Consider the following 20,352-nt stretch of genomic DNA (forward strand, 5'->3'; position numbering starts at 1 on the left):
TTTATGGAAGAGTGACAAGAAGAAAGACATTGGTGGAAGAAAGTCATAAGAAGTCCTGTTTGTAGTTTGTGAGAAGCCATGTGGAGGACACAGCAAACATGTGGAAGAAGGTGATCTGGTCAGATGAGACCAAAATTCAACTTTTTGGCCTAGAAGCAAAACGCTATGTTGGAAAACTAACACTGCACATCACCCTGAACACACCATCCCCACCGTGAAGCATGGCGGTGGCAGCATCATGTGGTGGGGATGGTTTTCTTCAGCAGGGACAGGGAAGCTGGTCAGAGTTGATGGGAAGATGGATGGAGACAAATACAGGACAATCTTAGAAGAAAACCTGTTAGAGTCTACAAAAGACTTGAGACTGGGGCGGAGGTTCACCTTCCAGCAGGACAACGACCCGAAACATCCAGCCAGAGCTACAATGGAATGGTTTAGATCAAAGCATATTCATGTGTTAGAATGGCCCAGTCACAGTCCAGACCTAAATCACATTGAGAATCTGTGGCAAGACTTGAAAATTGCTGTTCACAGACGCTCTCCATCCAATCTGACAGAGCTTGAGATATTTTACAAAGAAGAATGGGCAGAAATGTCCTCTCTAGATGTGCAAAGCTGGTAGAGACACCCCCAAAAAAACTTGCAGAGAAAGGGGGTTCTACAAAGTATTGATTCAGGGGCGCTGAATACAAATACCCCCTCCCCCCTCACACACACACTTTTTACTTATTTATTTGTAAACAATTTATCATTTTCTTTCCACTTCACAATTTTATGCCACTTTGTGTTGGTTTATCACATAAAATCCCAATAAAATACATTGAAGTTTTTGGTTTCTGGGGGGATGGGATAAACAGTTCAATCTCTGTATTTGCAGACGATACTAAGCTAAGCAGGGCAATAACTTCTCCGCAGGATGTGGAAATCTTGTAAGAAGATCTGAACAAATTAATGGGGTGGGCAACTACATGGCAAATGAGGTTCAATGTAGAAAATTTTAAAATAATGCATTTGGAAGGCAATAATCTGAATGCAATCTATAGACTGGGGGGAGAACCTCTGGGGGATCTAGGATGGCAAAGGACCTGGGGGTCCTAGTGGATGATAGGCTCAGCAATGATATGCAATGCCAAGCTGCTGCTAACAAAGCAAACAGAATATTGGCATTAAAAAGGGGGATCAACTCCAGAGATAAAACGATAATTCTCCCGCTCTACAAGACTCTGGTCCAGCCGCACCTGGAGTATGCTGTCCAGTTCTGGGCACCAGTCCTCAGGAGGGATGTACTGGAAATAGAGCGAGTACAAAGAAGGGCAACAAAGCTAATAAAGGGTCTGGAGGATCTTCGTTATGAGGAAAGGTTGTGAGCTCTGAATTTATTCTCTCTGGAGAAGAGACGCTTGAGAGGGGATATGATTTCAATTTATAAATACCGTACTGGTGACCCCACAATAGGGAGAAAACTTTTTCGCAAAAAGGGCGTTTAATAAGACTCGTGGCCACTCATTAAAATTTAGAAGAAATTAGATTTAACCTTAAACTACGTAGAGGGTTCTTTGCTGCAAGAGCGGCAAGGATGTGGAATTCCCTTCCACAGGCGGTGGTCTCAGCGGGGAGCATCGGTAGTTTCAAGAAACTATTGGATAATCACCTGAACAACCGCAACATACAGGGATATACAATGTAATACTGACATATAATCACACACAAAGGTTGGACTTGATGGACTTGTGTCTTTTTTCAACCTCACCTACTATGTAATTATGTAACTAAGGTTGTAACACGACAAAATGTGGAAAATTTCAAGGGGTATAAATATTTTTTTCAGAGCACTGTATGTTGTCCTAAAGGGTTTTTTTTTCTTCTGCCAAAATGGGAGTTTTTACCTTTGGAAGGACATGCCTCAGTCATGAACTGATTGTATGCCCCGACATGAACTTTCTGGGAAATCCAGTATATAAACTGACAACTCTGGTGCAATCATTTTCCAAACCTCTCCTGTAATCCTGCCAACTCCACATTTTTCCACCTGTTTACAGTATCACAAGTCAAATAATGAGATCTGTAAACACAACCTATTAGATGCCCCTGATGGAGGACAATCTTGGGGAAGCTCTGCACTCACGTCTTTTGGAAGGGTTTTGTCTCCATCTATTGGACGAGTCGGTAAATTTCTGGCTAAATCAGAAATTCCAGCTAAATAAACCATTTACTGACCAAGTTCTCTTCTACAGACACCCATGCTGAACAAACACCTGCAGTCATTGATGGAAGGACTGACGGCCAAGGTCTTCAGGACATACAACGCCTCCATCACGCTGCAACAGCAACTTGAGGAGCTGACAGAGCGTAAGATGACCGTTCTTTTGTGTTTGGCCATTTTATGCTGTACATGAGTACATGGCAGATTGTTGGGCTGATTCGCTAAAGTAGTTGAGAATCTTTACTTTAAATTGTGTGGATATTCACATTATTTATCCAATCATGTGAAGAACAGATGGTTTACTTGTTTCACCCACACATGATCAGATATTCAAAATGACATCGGGGCCGGGTGAAGAAAAAAAACAGCGGGGAGCAGCAATCCAACAAACTCAGATGTTGGTTCACAAGTATTTTCCAGGCATCACATTAGAGGAGAAATAGCAACAAAATGTATAAATATCTGTGTTTGCTACATATATGCATTTTTTTTTTCCATTCTGTTTTTAAAATTTACAATATCTTGCCTCCATCCAGCGGAAGGGACAGCCCCAGAAAAGATCCTGTCTTATAATAGAGCCAACAGAGCGGTTGCAATACTATGTAACCATCAGCGGGCACCACCCAAGTCTTTTGACCAGTCCATGGCCAACTTGAAGACCAAGGTGAGACATCAACTATTTTCTGTATGTTCCAAGAACAGTAGCAACCAACCAGATTATACTTTCATGGCTCTCTGGGTTCCTGACCCGTCCATCTACCCCAGACTGGATGAGTCCCATCACATATGTCCAGGGCTCCCGCCTGACCCTCTAAGCATAACTCATAAGGGGTGAGCATTAGGAACTCAAGATACAGCAGCAACCCAGCTAGTAGAGCCTGGCATGCAAACCCACACCGTGGCCATATTGGTGGCGAAACCAGGAGAATGTCTAGCAGTAAAAAAACAATTCCACTTGCAGGATCTACAAAGGAATAAAAGGCATTAGTGTTCATGGAGACTCATTATTTCTCCTACATGATCTAAAAGGAGACTAGACCAGTTCATAGCCAACTTAAAAACAAAGGTGTGACATCCGCTATTTTCTGTATGTTCCAAAAACTGCAGCAACCAACCAGATTATACTTTTATGGTTCTCTGTGTTCCTGACCTGTCCATCTACCCAAGACTGTATAGGTCCCATTGCTTATGTTCAGGGCCCCCATTTGACCCTCCAAGCATCAGTTAGAAGAGGTGAGCGTTAGAGACTTGACCTACTGCAGCAACCCAGCTTGTAGCACTTGGCATACTTTCCTAAATTCACACCTGGGCATATCAGAAATGACAACCAGGAGACCATCTGACAATAAAAACCAACTTAATTTCCCGGGACCTACGAAGGTACTAGGAGAGTTTGCAGAATCCTGAGTTCTCCTGCATAACATAAAGCAGTGGTCACCAACCTTTTGGACCTCACAATGCACTAAACTTGCAATTTTGAATCCTCACGGACCACTAGCATAAATTTTACATGCCTTCTACGCACAATGCTCTGGCTCTCTGCCCCCCTCACCATGGGTCACACTGCTGCCTTATATAACCAATGCTTTGGCTCTTGTGGACCATCAGTGGTCGGCAACCACTGGTATGAAGAACCTTTTTTTATTTATTTTTTTTCCACCACCATAGGATTTTACCACCAGGAATAATTGAACGTGATAACATTTGTGCCTTTTCAGAGCCAACCCCTTCGCAAGTGCAGCTTATAAGTCTTTAGTGTGCACATTGTTCATGTAGTAGTGCCAACACCCTGCTAGAGACATTTCTTATGTTTTGGTATTTATGCCCCCACTGGAGTTGCCACCTGTCCGGGATTCACCTGGACGGTCCAGGTTTTGAATCATGTGTTCGGGTTTCAGGCAGACTGAAACCCAGACACATTATTCAGGCCAAGCTGGGGCTCCCCAAGTAACCAAGATGGTCACACACACACATCTGTCACCACCCGGGAGCTGTAGGCGGCTGACTAGGGGGAAGGCCAATGATGTCAGTTGGAGCAATTTGGCCACACCCATTTTTCGCTGTGGCACACTATGCGCACCGCATTACTACTCTCCTTGGGGGCACCCAAAGGTGCCCCAGGCCACTAAAATGTTTGGGTTTGGCTTGAAGAAAAGGTGGCAGCCCTAGCCCCCCACCATACATTGTTCCTTCAGCAGTGACCACAACACTAAACGCACTTCAACAGTGTTAAACTGCTTTCCAAACATCTGTATCATTTTCTCCCACAGCTCTACTCACATTGTGCATTAACGTCTCTAGCAGCTCTACCAAGAGTGTCTGCAGTAGCTTCTATGGCATATCCCACGCCTCCACTCCCGTCCGCGCCATGTTCTCCCCATTGTCCACACTATGAGAATAGTAGCTCCACAATATGTTCTAGTTATAAGAACCCCTCTTCATCACTATATTCCTTGACATACCTCCTGAACCAGAGTCAGACGGCCACACTTAAGGGTGGGAGTAATACCAAAGCTAGGCATACACTGGTAGATTTTTTTTTTTTGTACCAATGCATGAAAAAACAGAGTTAGGTACCTGGTAACTCTTTTTCTAAGAAGTCTTCCAGGGCAGCATCCGAGAGATAGGCTCCTCCTCCCTAAAACAGGAAACACATTAGTCCACCATTATAAATTTCACACTCTTACCTGTGTGCCTCAGTTATGTTAAAGCACCGAAGGAATTCCCTGTAAGCTGCAAGCTCCCCCTCTGTACCTGGTTTTTGTTGTTTCAAGGGTGGGAACTAGTGCTGCCCTGGAAGACTTCTTAGAAAAAGAGTTACCAGGTACCTAACTCTGTTTTCTCGAATCGTCTTCCAGGGCAGCATCCGAGAGGATATATCAAGCAATACTTACTAGGGTGGGGTTAGAGACTGGAGCACTTTACGACCAAATGCTTGGTCTTGGTCAGACAGCTGGTCTATGCGGTAGTGCTTAGCGAAAGTACTGAAGCTCGACCATGTCGCTGCCCTGCAGATCTGCTCCGGAGTTGCCCCTGCTTTCTCTGCGGCCGAGGTTGCCCAGGCTCTAGTTGAGTGCGCTCTGATTTCACTAGGTGGAGTGAGATTCTGTGCCTTATAGGTAATCTGTATGGCCATCCTTATCCATCTGCTGATGGTGCTTTTTGAAGCTTGTTTCCCTCTGTTGATTCCTGCATAGAGGATGAAGAGGGAGGTCGTTCTACGCCATTCTTTTGTTCTTTCGAGATACGCTATGAGCGTGTTCCTTACATCAAGTTTGCTGTAAATGTTTCTTTTCCTACTATCCATGGTTGTTGGAAGTGAGGGTATGACGATGTTTTGGGTTCTGTGAAATGTAGAAGAGACCTTGGGTAGAAAGGCTGGATCTGGAGAGAGAATTATCTTGTCCAGATGTATTAGACAGTATGGTTCTATTGAAGATAGAGCTTGGATCTCACTCACTCTTCTGGCGGATACTAAGGCCAGAAGGAGCGCAGTTTTTAACGTGAGGTTTTTGTCTGAGCTGTCCTCGATAGGTTCAAACGGAGGGGAAAGAAAGCCCTTAAGTACTGTGCCCATGTCCCAGGTGGGAGTTTTGTACAATTTGGCTGGTTTGGATCTTTTAAGAGCTATGAGGAATCGTCTTATCAGCGGGTCTTCCACTAGTCTAGTATCCATGACCGAGGAAAGTGCTGCAACCTGTACTTTCAGGGTACTTGGTGATATGTTTTTGTCTGCACCATCTTGTAGGAAGTCCAAAACTATTGGAATTATCCCACCGTTGGAGATTGGTCTGTCTTCGTACCAAGAAGCAAATTTTTTCCTTATTTTCTCATAGATGGCTCTCGTTACCGGCTTTCTGCTGTTTAAGATGGTGTTGATTACTCTGTCTGACAGGCCTTTGTTCTGGAGTTTTACCCTCTCAGTAACCAAGCCGAGAGCTTCAAGATTTTGTGGTTCGGATGGTTGACTGGGCCTTGTGACAGTAGATCCGGGCGGTCCGTCAGTGTCAGCTGAGGTTGTATGCTGAGATTTTTTAAATGACTGAACCATGCTCTCTGGGGCCAGTGTGGTGCTATTAGTATCACTGTTGTTTTCTCTGCCTTGATTTTTTGGATTACTTTTGGGATTATGGCAGTTGGAGGGAATGCATAGCACAGATGCCATTTCCAGTTTTGGTTGAAAGCATCCACCCCGCTGTTGCCATCTGTAGGGTCCAGGAAGAAAAATATCGGAGATTTTGCGTTCGCCCTGGAAGCAAATAGGTCTACTTCGGGTATTCCCCACTTCTGGGTGATTTGAGTGAAGGTTGTTTGGTTTAGCGACCATTCCGTGTGTTTTATCGTTTTCCGGCTCAGGAAATCTGCCACTGTATTGTCTGTTCCTTTTAGATGAATACCGGATATCGATCTTATGTTCACTTCTGTCCACAGTAGGATAGATTGTGTCAGTCTCATCAGTTTTTGGGATTTTGTGCCCCCTTGTCTGTTTAGGTATGCGACTGTCGCTGCGTTGTCTGATTGTATCTTTACATCCTTCCCCTGTAATGCTGGCTTGAAGGTTTTTAGCGCTTCCCCCACAGCTTTCAGCTCTCTCAAGTTTGAGGAGGCTTGTGCCCATTTGGGTGTCCATTTCCCTTGCGAGAACCGCCCTTCCATGTGGGCTCCCCATCCTAGGGCGCTTGCATCGGTGGTGATGCTGACCGGATTGACTTGAGCCCATCTGCGCCCCTCGATGACCCGAAGTGGGTTGAGCCACCAGTAGAGTGTTTGTTTGACTGTGGCGGGGACGAGAATGGATTTTTCTAGGGATGCTTGCCTGCCATCCCATTGGGACAGAATGTAGTTCTGTAAGGGTCGCATGTGAATTTGTGCCCAGGTGATGGCTGGAATGGAAGACGTCATCAGTCCTAGTACGGACATTCCGTGCCTGATCGTTGTGGAATGGTTCCTTAGCAGGGACGTAATTGCTTGTGTCATTTTTACGTCTTTTTCCTTTGTTAGGAAAATTTTTGACAATCTGGAGTCCAGCACGTATCCCAGGTACACTACTCTCTGGCTTGGGATCATTTGCGATTTCTCTGCGTTTATTAACCATCCCAGGTTTTGCAGATAGATCATACTCTTGCGCAGGTTGTTTTCTAGGATTGCTGCTGAGTCCGCAAAGAACAGGAGGTCGTCTAAGTATGGTATTATTCCAATACCCTCCTGTCTTAGACCTTTTAGCGCTTCCGCCATTATTTTTGAGAATATTCTTGGAGCTGAGGAGATTCCGAAGGGGAGAGCTGTGTACTGTAGGTGCAGCGTAGCTGCTGGCCCCTGGATTGCGAACCTTAGAAACTTTTGGTGATCCTTCCTTATGGGGACATGTAGGTAGGCATCCTGTAAGTCTAGTGTTGCCATGAATGTCTCCTGCGGTAGGATGTTCCTAATTGAATAGATAGATTCCATTCTGAATCTCTTGTATCTTATTCCTCGGTTGAGTGGTTTGAGGTTTAGTATCAGCCTTAGTTTGCCTGATGGTTTTCTTTTTGCGAAGATGTGTGAGTAGAAGCCCTTTTGTTCCTCCTCTTGGGGAACGTGACAAATCACCTTCTGATCTAATAGTTTCTGTAGGGATTCTAGAAACACCTTTGCTTGATTGCTGTCCTTGGGTAGCATGGTCGCTAAGTATTTGGTTGGGGGGCGGTTGGAGAATTCTATTGCGTAACCGTCCGCTATGGTGCGCAGTATGAATTTGTTTTCTGTTATCTCCTCCCATTGGTGGGAGAAAGCCGCCAATCTGCCCCCCACCTGAAGGCAGTCATTGTTTTTTGTTCTTTTGGGTATTAGGCTTGAGGATGAATTCACCTTTGCCTTTCTTGTTTTGTTGACCCCAGTGCTTTTTTGCCCCTGGCTTATTGAATTTCTTGAAATGCCGAAAGGGCGCCTTCCCTTGTCTCTTCTTGGTTTGAGGGAACCCCTTATTTTTTGCTGCAGTCCTATCCAGGACTGTTTCTAGTTCGGGACCAAACAGTAGGTCTCCAGTGAATGGTATGCCACATAAACGGTTCTTGGAAGGTGCATCCCCCCCCCAGGATTTTGACCACAGGGCTCTGCGGGCCGAGTTTAGTAGTGCCGTGGTCCTAGAGGATATTCTGACAGTTTCTGCTGAAGCATCTGCCAAGAAAGCTGCCGCTCTAGTTAGTGTGGGGATGGTTTTAATTAGTTCCTCCCTGGGTGTGTCGTTCTCCAATAGATCTTGCAGCTGGGTTAGCCAGATTAGCAAGGTTCGGGCTGTGCAGGTGGAAGCAATAGCCGGATTTAGGTTTGCCGCCCCTGCTTCCCATGCCCTTCCTCCTCTGAGTCTGAACAGATACCGTCTTCTGATTCAGATTGTTCAGATTCATCTGAATCCACCTCTTGTTCTGCCTGTACCTTGTCCTCCCTTGGAATGTGTGTTCCGCTGGTAGATGGGATACTGGCCTGAGCGACACTTGCTGGCGTTTCTAATTTCTCTATAGCTGAGCGTAGTGGTGCCATGGTGCTCTGAATTTCTTTCTTAAAAGAATTGAGCAGGTCTTTCAAAAATCCCTGTGATTCTTTTGCCACCATTTTGTCTAAGCATTTCTGACACAGGGGCTTTTTCCAATCTGGGGAAAGCCTGTGGCTGCATGAGGCACATGTTTTGCCTTTAGCCTTCCTTTCCTCAGGGGTCTTTGCCTGCAAGCGAGCATAGAGAACAAAAAAACCCCGTGAGTTTAGGTGGTCAAAGGAACTGCCTATAGATAGGCAGTAAGGCCCCATTCACACTAGCGCGTTTTTTGATGCATTTTGCATTTTGCAGAAATGCACGGGAATTTTTTAACATGGGTTCCTATGGAACATGTTCACATCAATGCTTTTTTGTATCTCCGCGTTTTTGGAAAGGGTCGGGGACTTTTTCTCATGCAAAATGCAGCGTTTTGCATGTAATGGTTTTCAATGGACAAGCATCAAAAACGCAAGTGCACCTTTTTTGCAGCGTTTTTGATGCGTTTTTGATGCGTTTTTGGTGCGTTTTTGACGTTTTTTTTTTTTTTTTTTTTTTTTTTTTTTTTTTGTAATTTTTTTGTAAGACTGTAAAAAAAAATGAAAAAAAAAAAAAACGCAAAACGCAAATCGCGGCAAAATCGCGGCAAAATCGCGGCAAAAACGCGGCTCAAAAACGCGGCAAGCATGAAAAAAAAAACCTCCAAAAACGCTCAAAAGCAACATGCATAGGTGTGAATCGAGCCTTAAGAGGTTAAGACAGAGATAATTCAAGAATATTCTGGCTTACCTTGGAGCTGTCCTGATTTGCAGGATCTGCAGGGCAGGGTGGGGAAGCGTCAGACATGATCAGCCACCAGGATCCTCTGCTTAGAGGCCTTTTTATCTGCTTCCTGCATAAGCTCCGGCCCCGCCCCCGGCTGACCCCGTGCAGGTTGGTGGACACACCTGCACATGCCGCTGTATTGTAGAGTAACTGTGCTGGTAGTGAAGGGTAGCATTGAACAAATTTGCTATTTGTATTCTGTTTTCTTTCTCTTCTTTTTTTTTTTTTTTTTTTTTTTAAACTTCCCGCCCCTAGGTGTCCTTGCTCTATCTCCGCAGTAGATAGACTACGGGAAAATGGCCGCCAACCCGGAAGCGGAACTTCCTCGGCGCCATCTTGGTACACCCCCGACTTCCTGTAGCGGCCTGTGGCGGTGAGGACGCTGCTGCGCCGCCCGGAGAGCGGTGGATTCGTTTGGGGGGGACAGCCGCAGCCACCAGGGACCTAATTTAGAAGGTGCAAAACCCTCCCTGCTAGACCCTCTGCTGCTGAGGTTTTCGGCAGCGGTCGGCGGCGGCGGGGGGGGGGGGGTGGGGGGCGCCCATCTATGCATGTATCCATCCCCCCTGGTGGGCTCCAGATTCTGCGGAAAGCCAGAGGGGGGTGCTTGTGGAAGCATACACAGGCCTAACAGCGGCATGGGGTGGGGATGACAGAGTCCTCCTGCAGCCTGGGGGGATGATTGCAGACCCCTCAGTAGGGGCGAAATCTCAGGCTTTGAGCAATGTTGCCCAGTGCTGCGCCTGCTCGCCCTCCCAAAGCCCCTTGGGCTGTATGGGATGCTGGCAGGGGGTCTCCTGCAACAAGCACAGAGACAGGTGAAAATAAAATAACAAACGTTCTTGCAGCTCCTGTGGGTCCGGAGGAAACACAAACAACTGAGGCACACAGGTAAGAGTGTGAAATTTATAATGGTGGACTAATGTGTTTCCTGTTTTAGGGAGGAGGAGCCTATCTCTCGGATGCTGCCCTGGAAGACGATTCGAGAAAAACTGATACATTCCATGATGCCAATAGAGACTTGGCAAAAGTTGTCCAAAAGTACTTCAAAATTTAATTTACTTATAACCGGTTTCACAATGAATGGCAATTTCCATAGGAACTTCACATTCACTGTTGGGAATTCATCCAATCAAGATCTTTTTTGTGTTTTTTTTTTTTTTTTTTTTTTTTGCATTCTGCTGTTTTGAATTTTCTCATCTCCACTCATGGTCAAAAACAATTGTCAATTTCGCCCCACTAATGATTAGAAAATTGAAGCATTGGGCCAACAAACAAGTTTTCAAATAAAATTATACTAGTGTGCGGCCAGATTTATTCTTGAATGTAGAGCTCAAACTTTTCCATTTCTAATGGCCGGAGATCTACCATTCTAAAGTAACCCATTAACAGGCATGGGTAGGTAGTTGTGGGTATAAATTATTTACTAGACATGTGCAATTCCTTTCGAATTCGTTTTTATAACGAATTTCAACAAATTCGGAAATATCCGAATTAACGAAAACCCGTTTAACAAATTTTTCCGAATATTCATAAATTAGAAAATTAGAAAATTTGTAAATTCGCACATTCGCACATTCGCACATTCGTACATTCGCACATTCGCAAATTCGTACATTCGTACATTCGTAAATTCGTAAATTTGTACATTCGTACATTCATAAATTTGTACATTCGTAAATTAGTAGATTAGTGAATTAGTGAATTTGTAAATTTGTAAATTCGGAAATCTGAAATGATTAACTAATAATAACTATTGCTAACTATTCACTTATAAGTATTGTAATTTCCTTTCAAATTTGGCTGTTAGTGAACGTAACAAATACAAATTTATCCGAAGTTACGGATTATGCAAAATAAATGCCGTATCCAAACCAATGGAACGTAATGAAATAATAATAATAATAAAAACTTTATTATTAATTTGTTCCTTTTGTTTAGATGCAGCATTCGTTATTTCGGATAATTCGTAACTTCAGATAAATTCGTATTCGTTACGTTCACTAACAGCCAAATTTGAAAGGAAATTCCAATAACTATAATTTAACAGTGAGTTACTATTTCAGATTTTTGAATTTTTGGATTTTCAAATTTCGAATTTACAAATTTCCGAATTTTCTAATTTTCTAATTTTCGAATTTTCGAATTTACGAATGTACGACATTTGTTCTACTTGTGTACATTAAAGGATCTCTAAATCCAATAACAAAAGTGTAATGTCGCAGTTTACCAATCCTTGAATGTGGTGGCGGCATTTGTTTTTTTCTTTGTAGGCTAAAAACCTTTTATAAGCAAGAAGAGAGACGACTTCTTGATCTTCTGATGCCAAAAACAATGTTATCTTCCTTACAAGCTATATTCTGTAAACTCCAAACTACTCTTCCCTCATGTATTGAAGTGGAAGACAAGTTTGTAGTCCAATTCAGGAGCATAGCCTGGGTGACAACCATGGCTTTGTCCATAGACACTCTGAGCGAGTGTAGCCACAAAGACAAGGATGTAGATTATCGGGTGGAAAAAAGAAAACTAATGCAACCACTACATCTAAGAATCCCTATCCCTGGGAAAACTCAGGCAGGTGCCCATGTTTCTAGGTTAAGCTGGTGTAGAACATTCTATCACTGCTACTTCCTCGTTTTTATAAAATCGCATAGGGCTCAATGTATAAGTGTCTAAGAGGAACTTGTGTTCCTTAGTGGTAACCAATCAATCTTTTTTCTAATTTTACTGTTGATGCAATTGTTTTTCACTACTAGATCGATGCCAGGAAAGAACAGATGGCGCTGGTCAAGAAGGAGCTGAAAGAAGCCAAAAAGCAAGCTAAGGAAAAAGACGATGAGAAGCTCAGAAAGTATGTAGGTGGAAAATATTTAGACCCAACACCCTTGATGCCCCCTAGCAGTATATTGGTTTTTGTTTTTACTTTTTCTGATGTCTTTTGGCCGGCCACGCATCTGGTCTTCTTTTTATTCTGTCTTCACCTGGCAGTAACCTGTCCTGATGATGCAGGGAGCTTCGCCGATATGATCTCAACACCACTCTCTGCATTAATAAACTGGGAGTGTAGGGTGACATGCCCAGGGTGTGGGGGCCATGCCCCTTAGAGTCACTCAACCTGGAAGACTGAGCACAAATAGTGAATTGATTGTGGTGAAAAAGAAATACTACTGGGAACAGCTATGGAATTAAAGACTAGTACTGGAACAGCTGTGGGTTGAAGGCGAGGGTTGGAGGGGCTGAGGGTTGGAGCGGCAGTGGGTTGAAGGCGAGGGTTGGAGCCGCTGTGGGTTGAAGGCGAGGGTTGGAGCGGCTGTGGGTTGAAGGCGAGGGTTGGAGCGGCTGAGGGTTGGAGCGGCAGTGGGTTGAAGGCGAGGGTTGGAGCCGCTGTGGGTTGAAGGCGAGGGTTGGAGCGGCTGTGGGTTGAAGGCGAGGGTTGGAGCGGCTGAGGGTTGGAGCGGCAGTGGGTTGAAGGCGAGGGTTGGAGCCGCTGTGGGTTGAAGGCGAGGGTTGGAGCGGCTGTGGGTTGAAGGCGAGGGTTGGAGCGGCTGTGGGTTGAAGGCGAGGGTTGGAGCGGCTGTGGGTTGAAGGCGAGGGTTGGAGCGGCTGTGGGTTGAAGGCGAGGGTTGGAGCGGCTGTGGGTTGAAGGCGAGGGTTGGAGCGGCTGTGGGTTGAAGGCGAGGGTTGGAGCGGCGGTGGGTTGGAGGCGAGGGTTGGAGCGGCGGTGGGTTGGAGGCGAGGGTTGGAGCGGCGGTGGGTTGGAGGCGAGGGTTGGAGCGGCGGTGGGAATGGAGGCGAGGGTTGGAGCGGCGGTGGGAATGGAGGCGAGGGTTGGAGCGGCGGTGGGTTGGAGGCGAGGGTTGGAGCGGCGGTGGGAATGGAGGCGAGGGTTGGAGCGGCGGTGGGAATGGAGGCGAGGGTTGGAGCGGCGGTGGGAATGGAGGCGAGGGTTGGAGCGGCGGTGGGAATGGAGGCGAGGGTTGGAGCGGCGGTGGGAATGGAGGCGAGGGTTGGAGCGGCGGTGGGAATGGAGGCGAGGGTTGGAGCGGCGGTGGGAATGGAGGCGAGGGTTGGAGCGGCGGTGGGAATGGAGGCGAGGGTTGGAGGCCCTGTGGTATTCTGACAGCCACTGTCAGGCAGCCCATACATCAGCTGCATTTGATATGTTGTGATTGGCCCAATATTTTCCATTGAAAGATATCTAGTGAGGAAGGGGGAGGGGGGCAGCAGGGCCGTATACTAAGCAAAAGTTATCAGGAAACAAATTAACTTTGAAGGATGTATGGCTAGCTTTAGAATTTCTACAGTTGATCCAATTTTTTTTGTTTTATATGGTGCCAACACTTTCACAGCGCTCTACAAAGTACACTAAACCATTTGCATTAGTCGCTGCCCGCAGGCGCCCCACAATGTCTGCATTTATAGATCTGTAAAGGGGCCAACGTTCAGTTTTTTTTTTTACTCCAAATAATTCCTCTTCTGTTGATTTTTAGGCTCATAGAAAGCAAGAAGAAGGCTCTTCAGAGATCGGAGGAGCAGATTATGAAACTGGAGGTGCAGGCGACGGACAGAGAGGAGAACAAGCAGATTGCCTTGAGCACCTCCAAGCTAAACTATCTGGATCCCCGAATCAGTGTGGCCTGGTGGGTAAAGGAACGCCAGTACTTCTCTGATATGACCTTTTCATTATAGACCTCCCCCCCCCCACCCCCCAGGAGGCAGAAGCATTGCTGAGATTGGGGCACCCCGAGTAGAGTAATAATGGCCACAGTTGCCCTAACAGTGGGAGGGGCTTAACCACCTTACTACCGCCTATTGTAAAAAAAAAAAAAAAAAAGTGTTTGTTGACCTGTACATGAATCCCTTCCTCTACTCCATTGCACCATTACCCCTCAATACCAGAATTCTTTTTTTTTTCCCACTTTAAAATTTGCGGAAAAAATTTAGATTACTTTAGGGGTTCTACTTTCCTACTTTGGGGGTGTTTTGCACCGTCCTGGCAATTTCATTTGCTGTAGGGATATTCAAAGTAAAAAAAAAAAAGTTATTAAAGTGGTTGTAAACCTCATACATGAAATCTGAACAAAGAATATCCCCCTATATCAGGGATATGCAATTAGCGGACCACCAGCTGTTGCAAAACTACAAGTCCCATCATGCCTCTGCCTCTGGGTGTCATGCTTGTGGCTGTCAGTCTTGCTATGCCTCATGGGAGTTGTAGTTCTGCAACAGCTGGAGGTCCGCTAATTGCATATCCCTGCCCTATAGTGTGTATTTCTCTAAATCCAGAGCCAGAAGTGTAATTTCTCTCTGCTGCTTCATTCCTCTATAAGCATGAGTCACTTCTGGCAAGTTTTCCTGACACCAAGAGCAAAATGGTGACAGGGGAGGGAGCTCCAGCACACAGCCCATTATTGACAAGCCTCCGCTCTGTTCCTGTGTAACTTCAGCTCCCCGCTTTCCAAAAGCTTTCTTAAATCTCAGACAAGCTGTATAAATTCTGGACTTTGAACAGATGTAGAGAAGAGAAGACTGCAGGTAAAAACGGGGACAAATTATGTTGGAGGATTTGTTTCATCTCTGTGTATCACCTGAGGACAGTCACTTCACTTCCATTTTAATCTCTATTGTCTCTGCTTAAAAAAAATGTATGTGTGTGTGTGTGTGTATGTATGTATGTATGTATGTATATATATATATATATATATATATATATATATATATATATATATATATATATATATATATATGTGTGTGTGTGTGTCACTGGTTACCAAAAAAAAATAAATTAAAAAAAAAAAAGTGTGTCTAAAATGTCAGTGTCAGACTGATCGCTGCAATATCGCAGTCCCGCTAAAAGTCGCTGATCGCCGCCTAGAGCTTCGCGATTAATAGTTAATCGAGATTGTGATTGTTTTCCCCCTCGCGATCTTAAAGCATTTTCCCGATTCTTTCTATGCAGAGTTCTCTGCTCAAGCTGACAGCTGTCAAAAAAACAAACAAAAAAAAAACACCCACAACATTCGGTCTGTAAATGAGGGAAGTTTAACCAATTAAATACTAAACCTTTTTCTGACACTTGTTGGTTTCAAGTTAAAAATCACTTGAAACCAGTGCGTGTATTGTGGGGGAGATTCTTTTTTTCGGTGCTAGTGGAAGGCATGGGTTGGTTTTCCTGGTTTACAGGAACAATGGGATCCATGCCTTCCATACTGACAAAACGGTGATCCGGCGATCTGTGTAGATTCACATCGGGCGTGAGCCGCCGGCGGCGTGCACTCGCACCCAATACACGAAATATATAGAGATAGAGATAAATACACAATTCTGCACAGTGATAATGTATCTAAATCTGCTAGTCCATCTAACACCCCACCCCCCTCCAGACTGACAATGCTGCTGTCCAAAGGTGCCCCCCCTGTGCTCCTTCATCCAGAGTGGGGGGGGGGGGGCTCTAATACAGGAGGTTTGTTACTGGCCAGATCATCAGGTAAAAAAAAAAAAAAAAAGGGGGAAAAGCCTAAATAAAGAAAACGAATGCAGCCGCCACATCTAATGACTGATAATCTGCAGTATATGAATATATGGGTTTAATACTTCAAGTAATGCTCCTGGCCTTGTTCGTTTTTTTTTTTTTTTCCCCTCAATAGGTGCAAGAAGTGGAACGTTGGGTTGGAGAAGATCTACAATAAGACGCTGAGGGACAAGTTTGCCTGGGCGATCGATATGGCGGAAAGCGACTTCTTCTTTTAAGTCTCCGGATCGTCTCCATAGACTTTATATACTTCTTCTGGATTCTCGATTTTCAGTATTTATTGATAACTGACTACCAAGACTTTTATATTCTCCATATTTTGTCCACATTATTTATCGTGCTGTTTTTATTTTTTTATTTTTGATTAAACATTTTTTTATATAATAAGTCTCTGGTTCATTTTTTCTGGTGGCACAGCACCCCCCCACAATGATCCTATAGAACAGGGCGGGGGGGTTCTCAACACTTTATGGAACCAGGACCCCATAAATCCTTCCAAATCCTCTGCTCACCCGTCACCCGGCCCAAGAATTTTTTTTTTTTTTTTTTTTTTTTGCTTTTAATTGTAAATCTGAGGTCTTTTTTTTGACCCCCAGATCTCACATTAAAGAGGTCCTGTCATGCTTTTTTTCTATCACAAGGGATGTACATCCTTTGTAATAGGAAAAAAAAGTCATCCAACCTTTTTTTTTTTTTTTTTTTTTTTTTGAAGGGACAGTGTAAAAATAAAAAGTAAAATAAATAATAAAAATTTTAAAGCGCCCCAATGGAGATTTTTAAGGGTCAAAGTTTGCCGCCATTCCATTTTTTACAGCAAGGCCGATTCTTGTTTTTCATCGGGAGTACCTCTATAGCAGGGGGTCTCAAACTGGCGGCCCCTCCAGCTGTTACAGGAACTATAAGCCCCATCATGCCTCTGCCTGTGGGAGTCAGACTTGTAACTGTCAGCCTTGCAATGCCTCATGGGAGTTGTAGTTTTGCAACAGCTGGAGGGCCACCAATTTGAGACCCCTGCACGGTCTATAGGGTTACGGTGGGAGCGCGCCGCTGACACCCAAAGACCGATTTTAACGCACCGGTTACTTCTATCCAAAGTCAAAATGACCCCAGAATGTACCCAAAAAAATCTAATCGTGTTCCCAGTGCACCACATTGTGGCCTCATCACACACACTTCTGGCTCCCCAGCTGTTGCTGAGCAAAATAAAGGCGGCTTGCAGGAAAAATGTTTTTTTTTTTGGCTTTATAAATTCAATTATTGCTGCAGCAGATTCTAGACATGGTACAGATGTGCCACTTTACAGTTAGACTAAGGGGACCCCCCAGGCACGATATTGGAAGGAATCTTTCATTTTTAGGCTTTCACTTTAAAAATAAAAAAATCACTTGCTCATTTAAAAATGACGGTTTTCACAAACTTTTTTTTTTTTTTTTTTTTTTGATACGTGTCCCCCAGGGCAGGACCCGGACCCCTATAACCATTGTATGCCCAATTACTTGCATTTAAGCCTTCAAAATGGGCACTTTTAAAATTTGACGTTTGGGTCCCGTTGACTTTAATGGGGTTCGTTATTCGGGTCCGAACGGTCGCGGTGTTCGAAAGTCTGGGTCCATTCGGCCCATCCCTAGTATTCAGATTTGTACAGCATATATAGTATAATTACAGAACGGAACCTTAAGGCGTCACATCATTGAACCAATCACAAAGATACAACTCCATGTCACTTACACATGATCATCTCTACTGTTTGCTCTCTTATCTACTATTTACTCTGTAGGTACTAGTTAATAGATAAAATGACAAGACACAGTCAGCAGTTTCTGAATTTAGCTTAAAGATCTTACTGATGGAAAATGAATCTGTTTCTTTGATTATGCAGCTTCCATTTTATATAGAAATCATGGAGACTGTAAAGTCCATCATATCCTTACAGACGCACCACCACTGGTCTGGAGACATCCGTTTGAGGATGTTCCACAGATGATCAATAGGGTTTAGGTCTGGAGACATGCTTGGCCAGTCCATCACCTTTACCCTCAGCTTCTTTAGCAAGGCAGTGGTCATCTTGGAGGTGTGTTTGGGGTCTTTATCATGTTGGAATACTGCCCTGCGGTCCAGTCTCTGAAGGGAGGGGATCATGCTCTGCTTCAGTATGTCACAGTACATGTTGGCATTCATGGTTCCCTCAATGATCTGTAGCCCCCCAGTGCCGGCAGCACTCATGCAGCCCCAGACCATGACACTCCCACCACCATGCTTGACTGTAGACAAGACACACTTGTCTTTGTCCTCCTCACCTGGTTGCCCCCACACACACTTGTCACCATCTGAACCAAATACGTTCATCTTGGTCTCATCAGACCACAGGACATGGTTCCAGTAATCCATGTACTTAGTCTGCTTGTCTTCAGCAAACTGTTTGTGGGCTTTCTTGTGCATCATCTTTAGAAGAGGCTTCCTTCTGGGACGACAGCCATGCAGACCAATTTGATGCAGTGTGCGGCTTATGGTCTGAGCACTGACAGGCTGACCCCCCCCCACCCCTACAACCTCTGCAGCAATGCTGGCAGCACTCATACGTCCATTTCCTATAGACAACCTCTGGATATGACGCTGAGCACGTGACCTCAACTTCTTTGGTGGACCATGGCGAGGCCTGTTCTGAGTGGAACCTGTCCTGTTATACTGCTGTATGGTCTTGGCCACTGTGCTGCAGCTCAGTTTCAGGGTCTTGGCAATCTTCTTATAGCCTAGGCCATCTTTATGTAGGGTGACGTGGCGAGGCTCTGTGGCTTACGCATGTATTTGCAAATGCGTGCAAACTAAACCCCTGGTTTAACGCATACTGTAGAAAGGTTGATTTGGTTGTCGGCGGGCTGACTGGTGAGTAAGCTTGGATCTTTCCTTGGATTTATCCTTGGCCTTGTTTATATCATCTTTATGTAGAGCAAAACATTTTTTTTCGGATCCTCAGAGAGTTCTTTGCCATGAGGTGCCATGTTGAACTTCCAGTGACCAGTATGAGAGAGTGAGAGCGATAACACCAAATTTAACACACCTGCTCCCCATTCACACCTGAGACCTTGTAACACTAACGAGTCACATGACATGGAGGGAAAATGGCTAATTGGGCCCAATTTGGAGATTTTCACTTAGGGGTGTACTCACTTTTGTTGCCAGCGGTTTAGACATTATTGGCTGTGTGTTGAGTTATTTTGAGGGGACAGTAAATTTACACTGTTATACAAGCTGTACACTCACTACTTTACATTGTAGACAAGTGTCATTTCTTCAGTGTTGTCACATGAAAGGATAGAAAAAAATAAGTGGTGCACTGAAATTTTGGCCACCTAAAATTATCGTCCGAAAACTGTTTTTGGCATGCTGCCGAAAGAAGAAAAATGCAGATAATGGAGCGCCAAAAAAAGACGGGGTCTGCCCTGGGTGCCGCCCATTGCGGAGGTGTCATCTGTCCTCTCCTAGCCGCAATTTCCCTGTGTGTCACGGAGCTGAATTGTCTGGGCGGCAGCAGTAACAATCAGTGTGATGTCATCAAAGGAGCTGGGACATTGTTACTGCAGCCAGGAAATTCAAATCCAGCTCCGTGACACAGCAGGAGATCGCCGCTCTGATATGGGCACTGGTGAGGCTGCATTGATCTTTTTTTATCATGTCTTCAGTCTCTGACCATCTCTTGTATCATGTCTGCTAGAGGTGCACAGAATGGAACATTTGCTAATACTATTAGAAGTGTGTTTAAGAAAGATTGCAGACATGATACAGGAGATGGTCAGAGACTGCGGACGTATTACAGGAGATGGTCAGAGACTGCAGACATGATACAAGAGATGGTCAGAGACTGCAGACATGATACAAGAGATGGTCAGAGACTGCAGACATGATACAAGAGATGGTCCGAGACTGCGGACATGATACAAGAGATGGTCAGAGACTGCAGACATGATACAAGAGATGGTCAGAGACTGCAGACATGATACAAGAGATGGTCAGAGACTGCGGACATGATACAAGAGATGGTCAGAGACTGCAGGCATGATACAAGAGATGGTCAGAGACTGCGGACATGATACAGGAGATGGTCAGAGACTGCGGACGTATTACAGGAGATGGTCAGAGACTGCAGACATGATACAAGAGATGGTCAGAGACTGCAGACATGATACAAGAGATGGTCAGAGACTGCAGACATGATACAGGAGATGGTCAGAGACTGCAGACATGATATATATATATATATATAGTGATTATATAGTGATTTCAATG

The 20,352-nt window shown here is 44.8% G+C and overlaps 1 protein-coding gene across 1 annotated transcript in view; it reads left to right on the forward strand.

The window, feature by feature from the left end:
• Positions 1-16,455, forward strand: part of LOC141112835 (DNA topoisomerase I, mitochondrial-like) — a 125,821-nt gene extending 109,366 nt beyond the window's left edge. The window contains exons 14-18 of the mRNA XM_073605917.1: positions 2,235-2,349; positions 2,740-2,867; positions 12,293-12,387; positions 14,027-14,176; positions 16,184-16,455. Of these exons, the coding sequence (XP_073462018.1) occupies positions 2,235-2,349; positions 2,740-2,867; positions 12,293-12,387; positions 14,027-14,176; positions 16,184-16,286 (591 nt within the window). The 3' untranslated portion in view covers positions 16,287-16,455. The remainder of the gene's footprint in view (positions 1-2,234; positions 2,350-2,739; positions 2,868-12,292; positions 12,388-14,026; positions 14,177-16,183) is intronic.
• Positions 16,456-20,352: the final 3,897 nt, after the last annotated feature.

The sequence above is a fragment of the Aquarana catesbeiana genome, linkage group LG11 (assembly GCF_042186555.1).
Source record: "Aquarana catesbeiana isolate 2022-GZ linkage group LG11, ASM4218655v1, whole genome shotgun sequence".
NCBI lineage: Eukaryota > Metazoa > Chordata > Amphibia > Anura > Ranidae > Aquarana > Aquarana catesbeiana.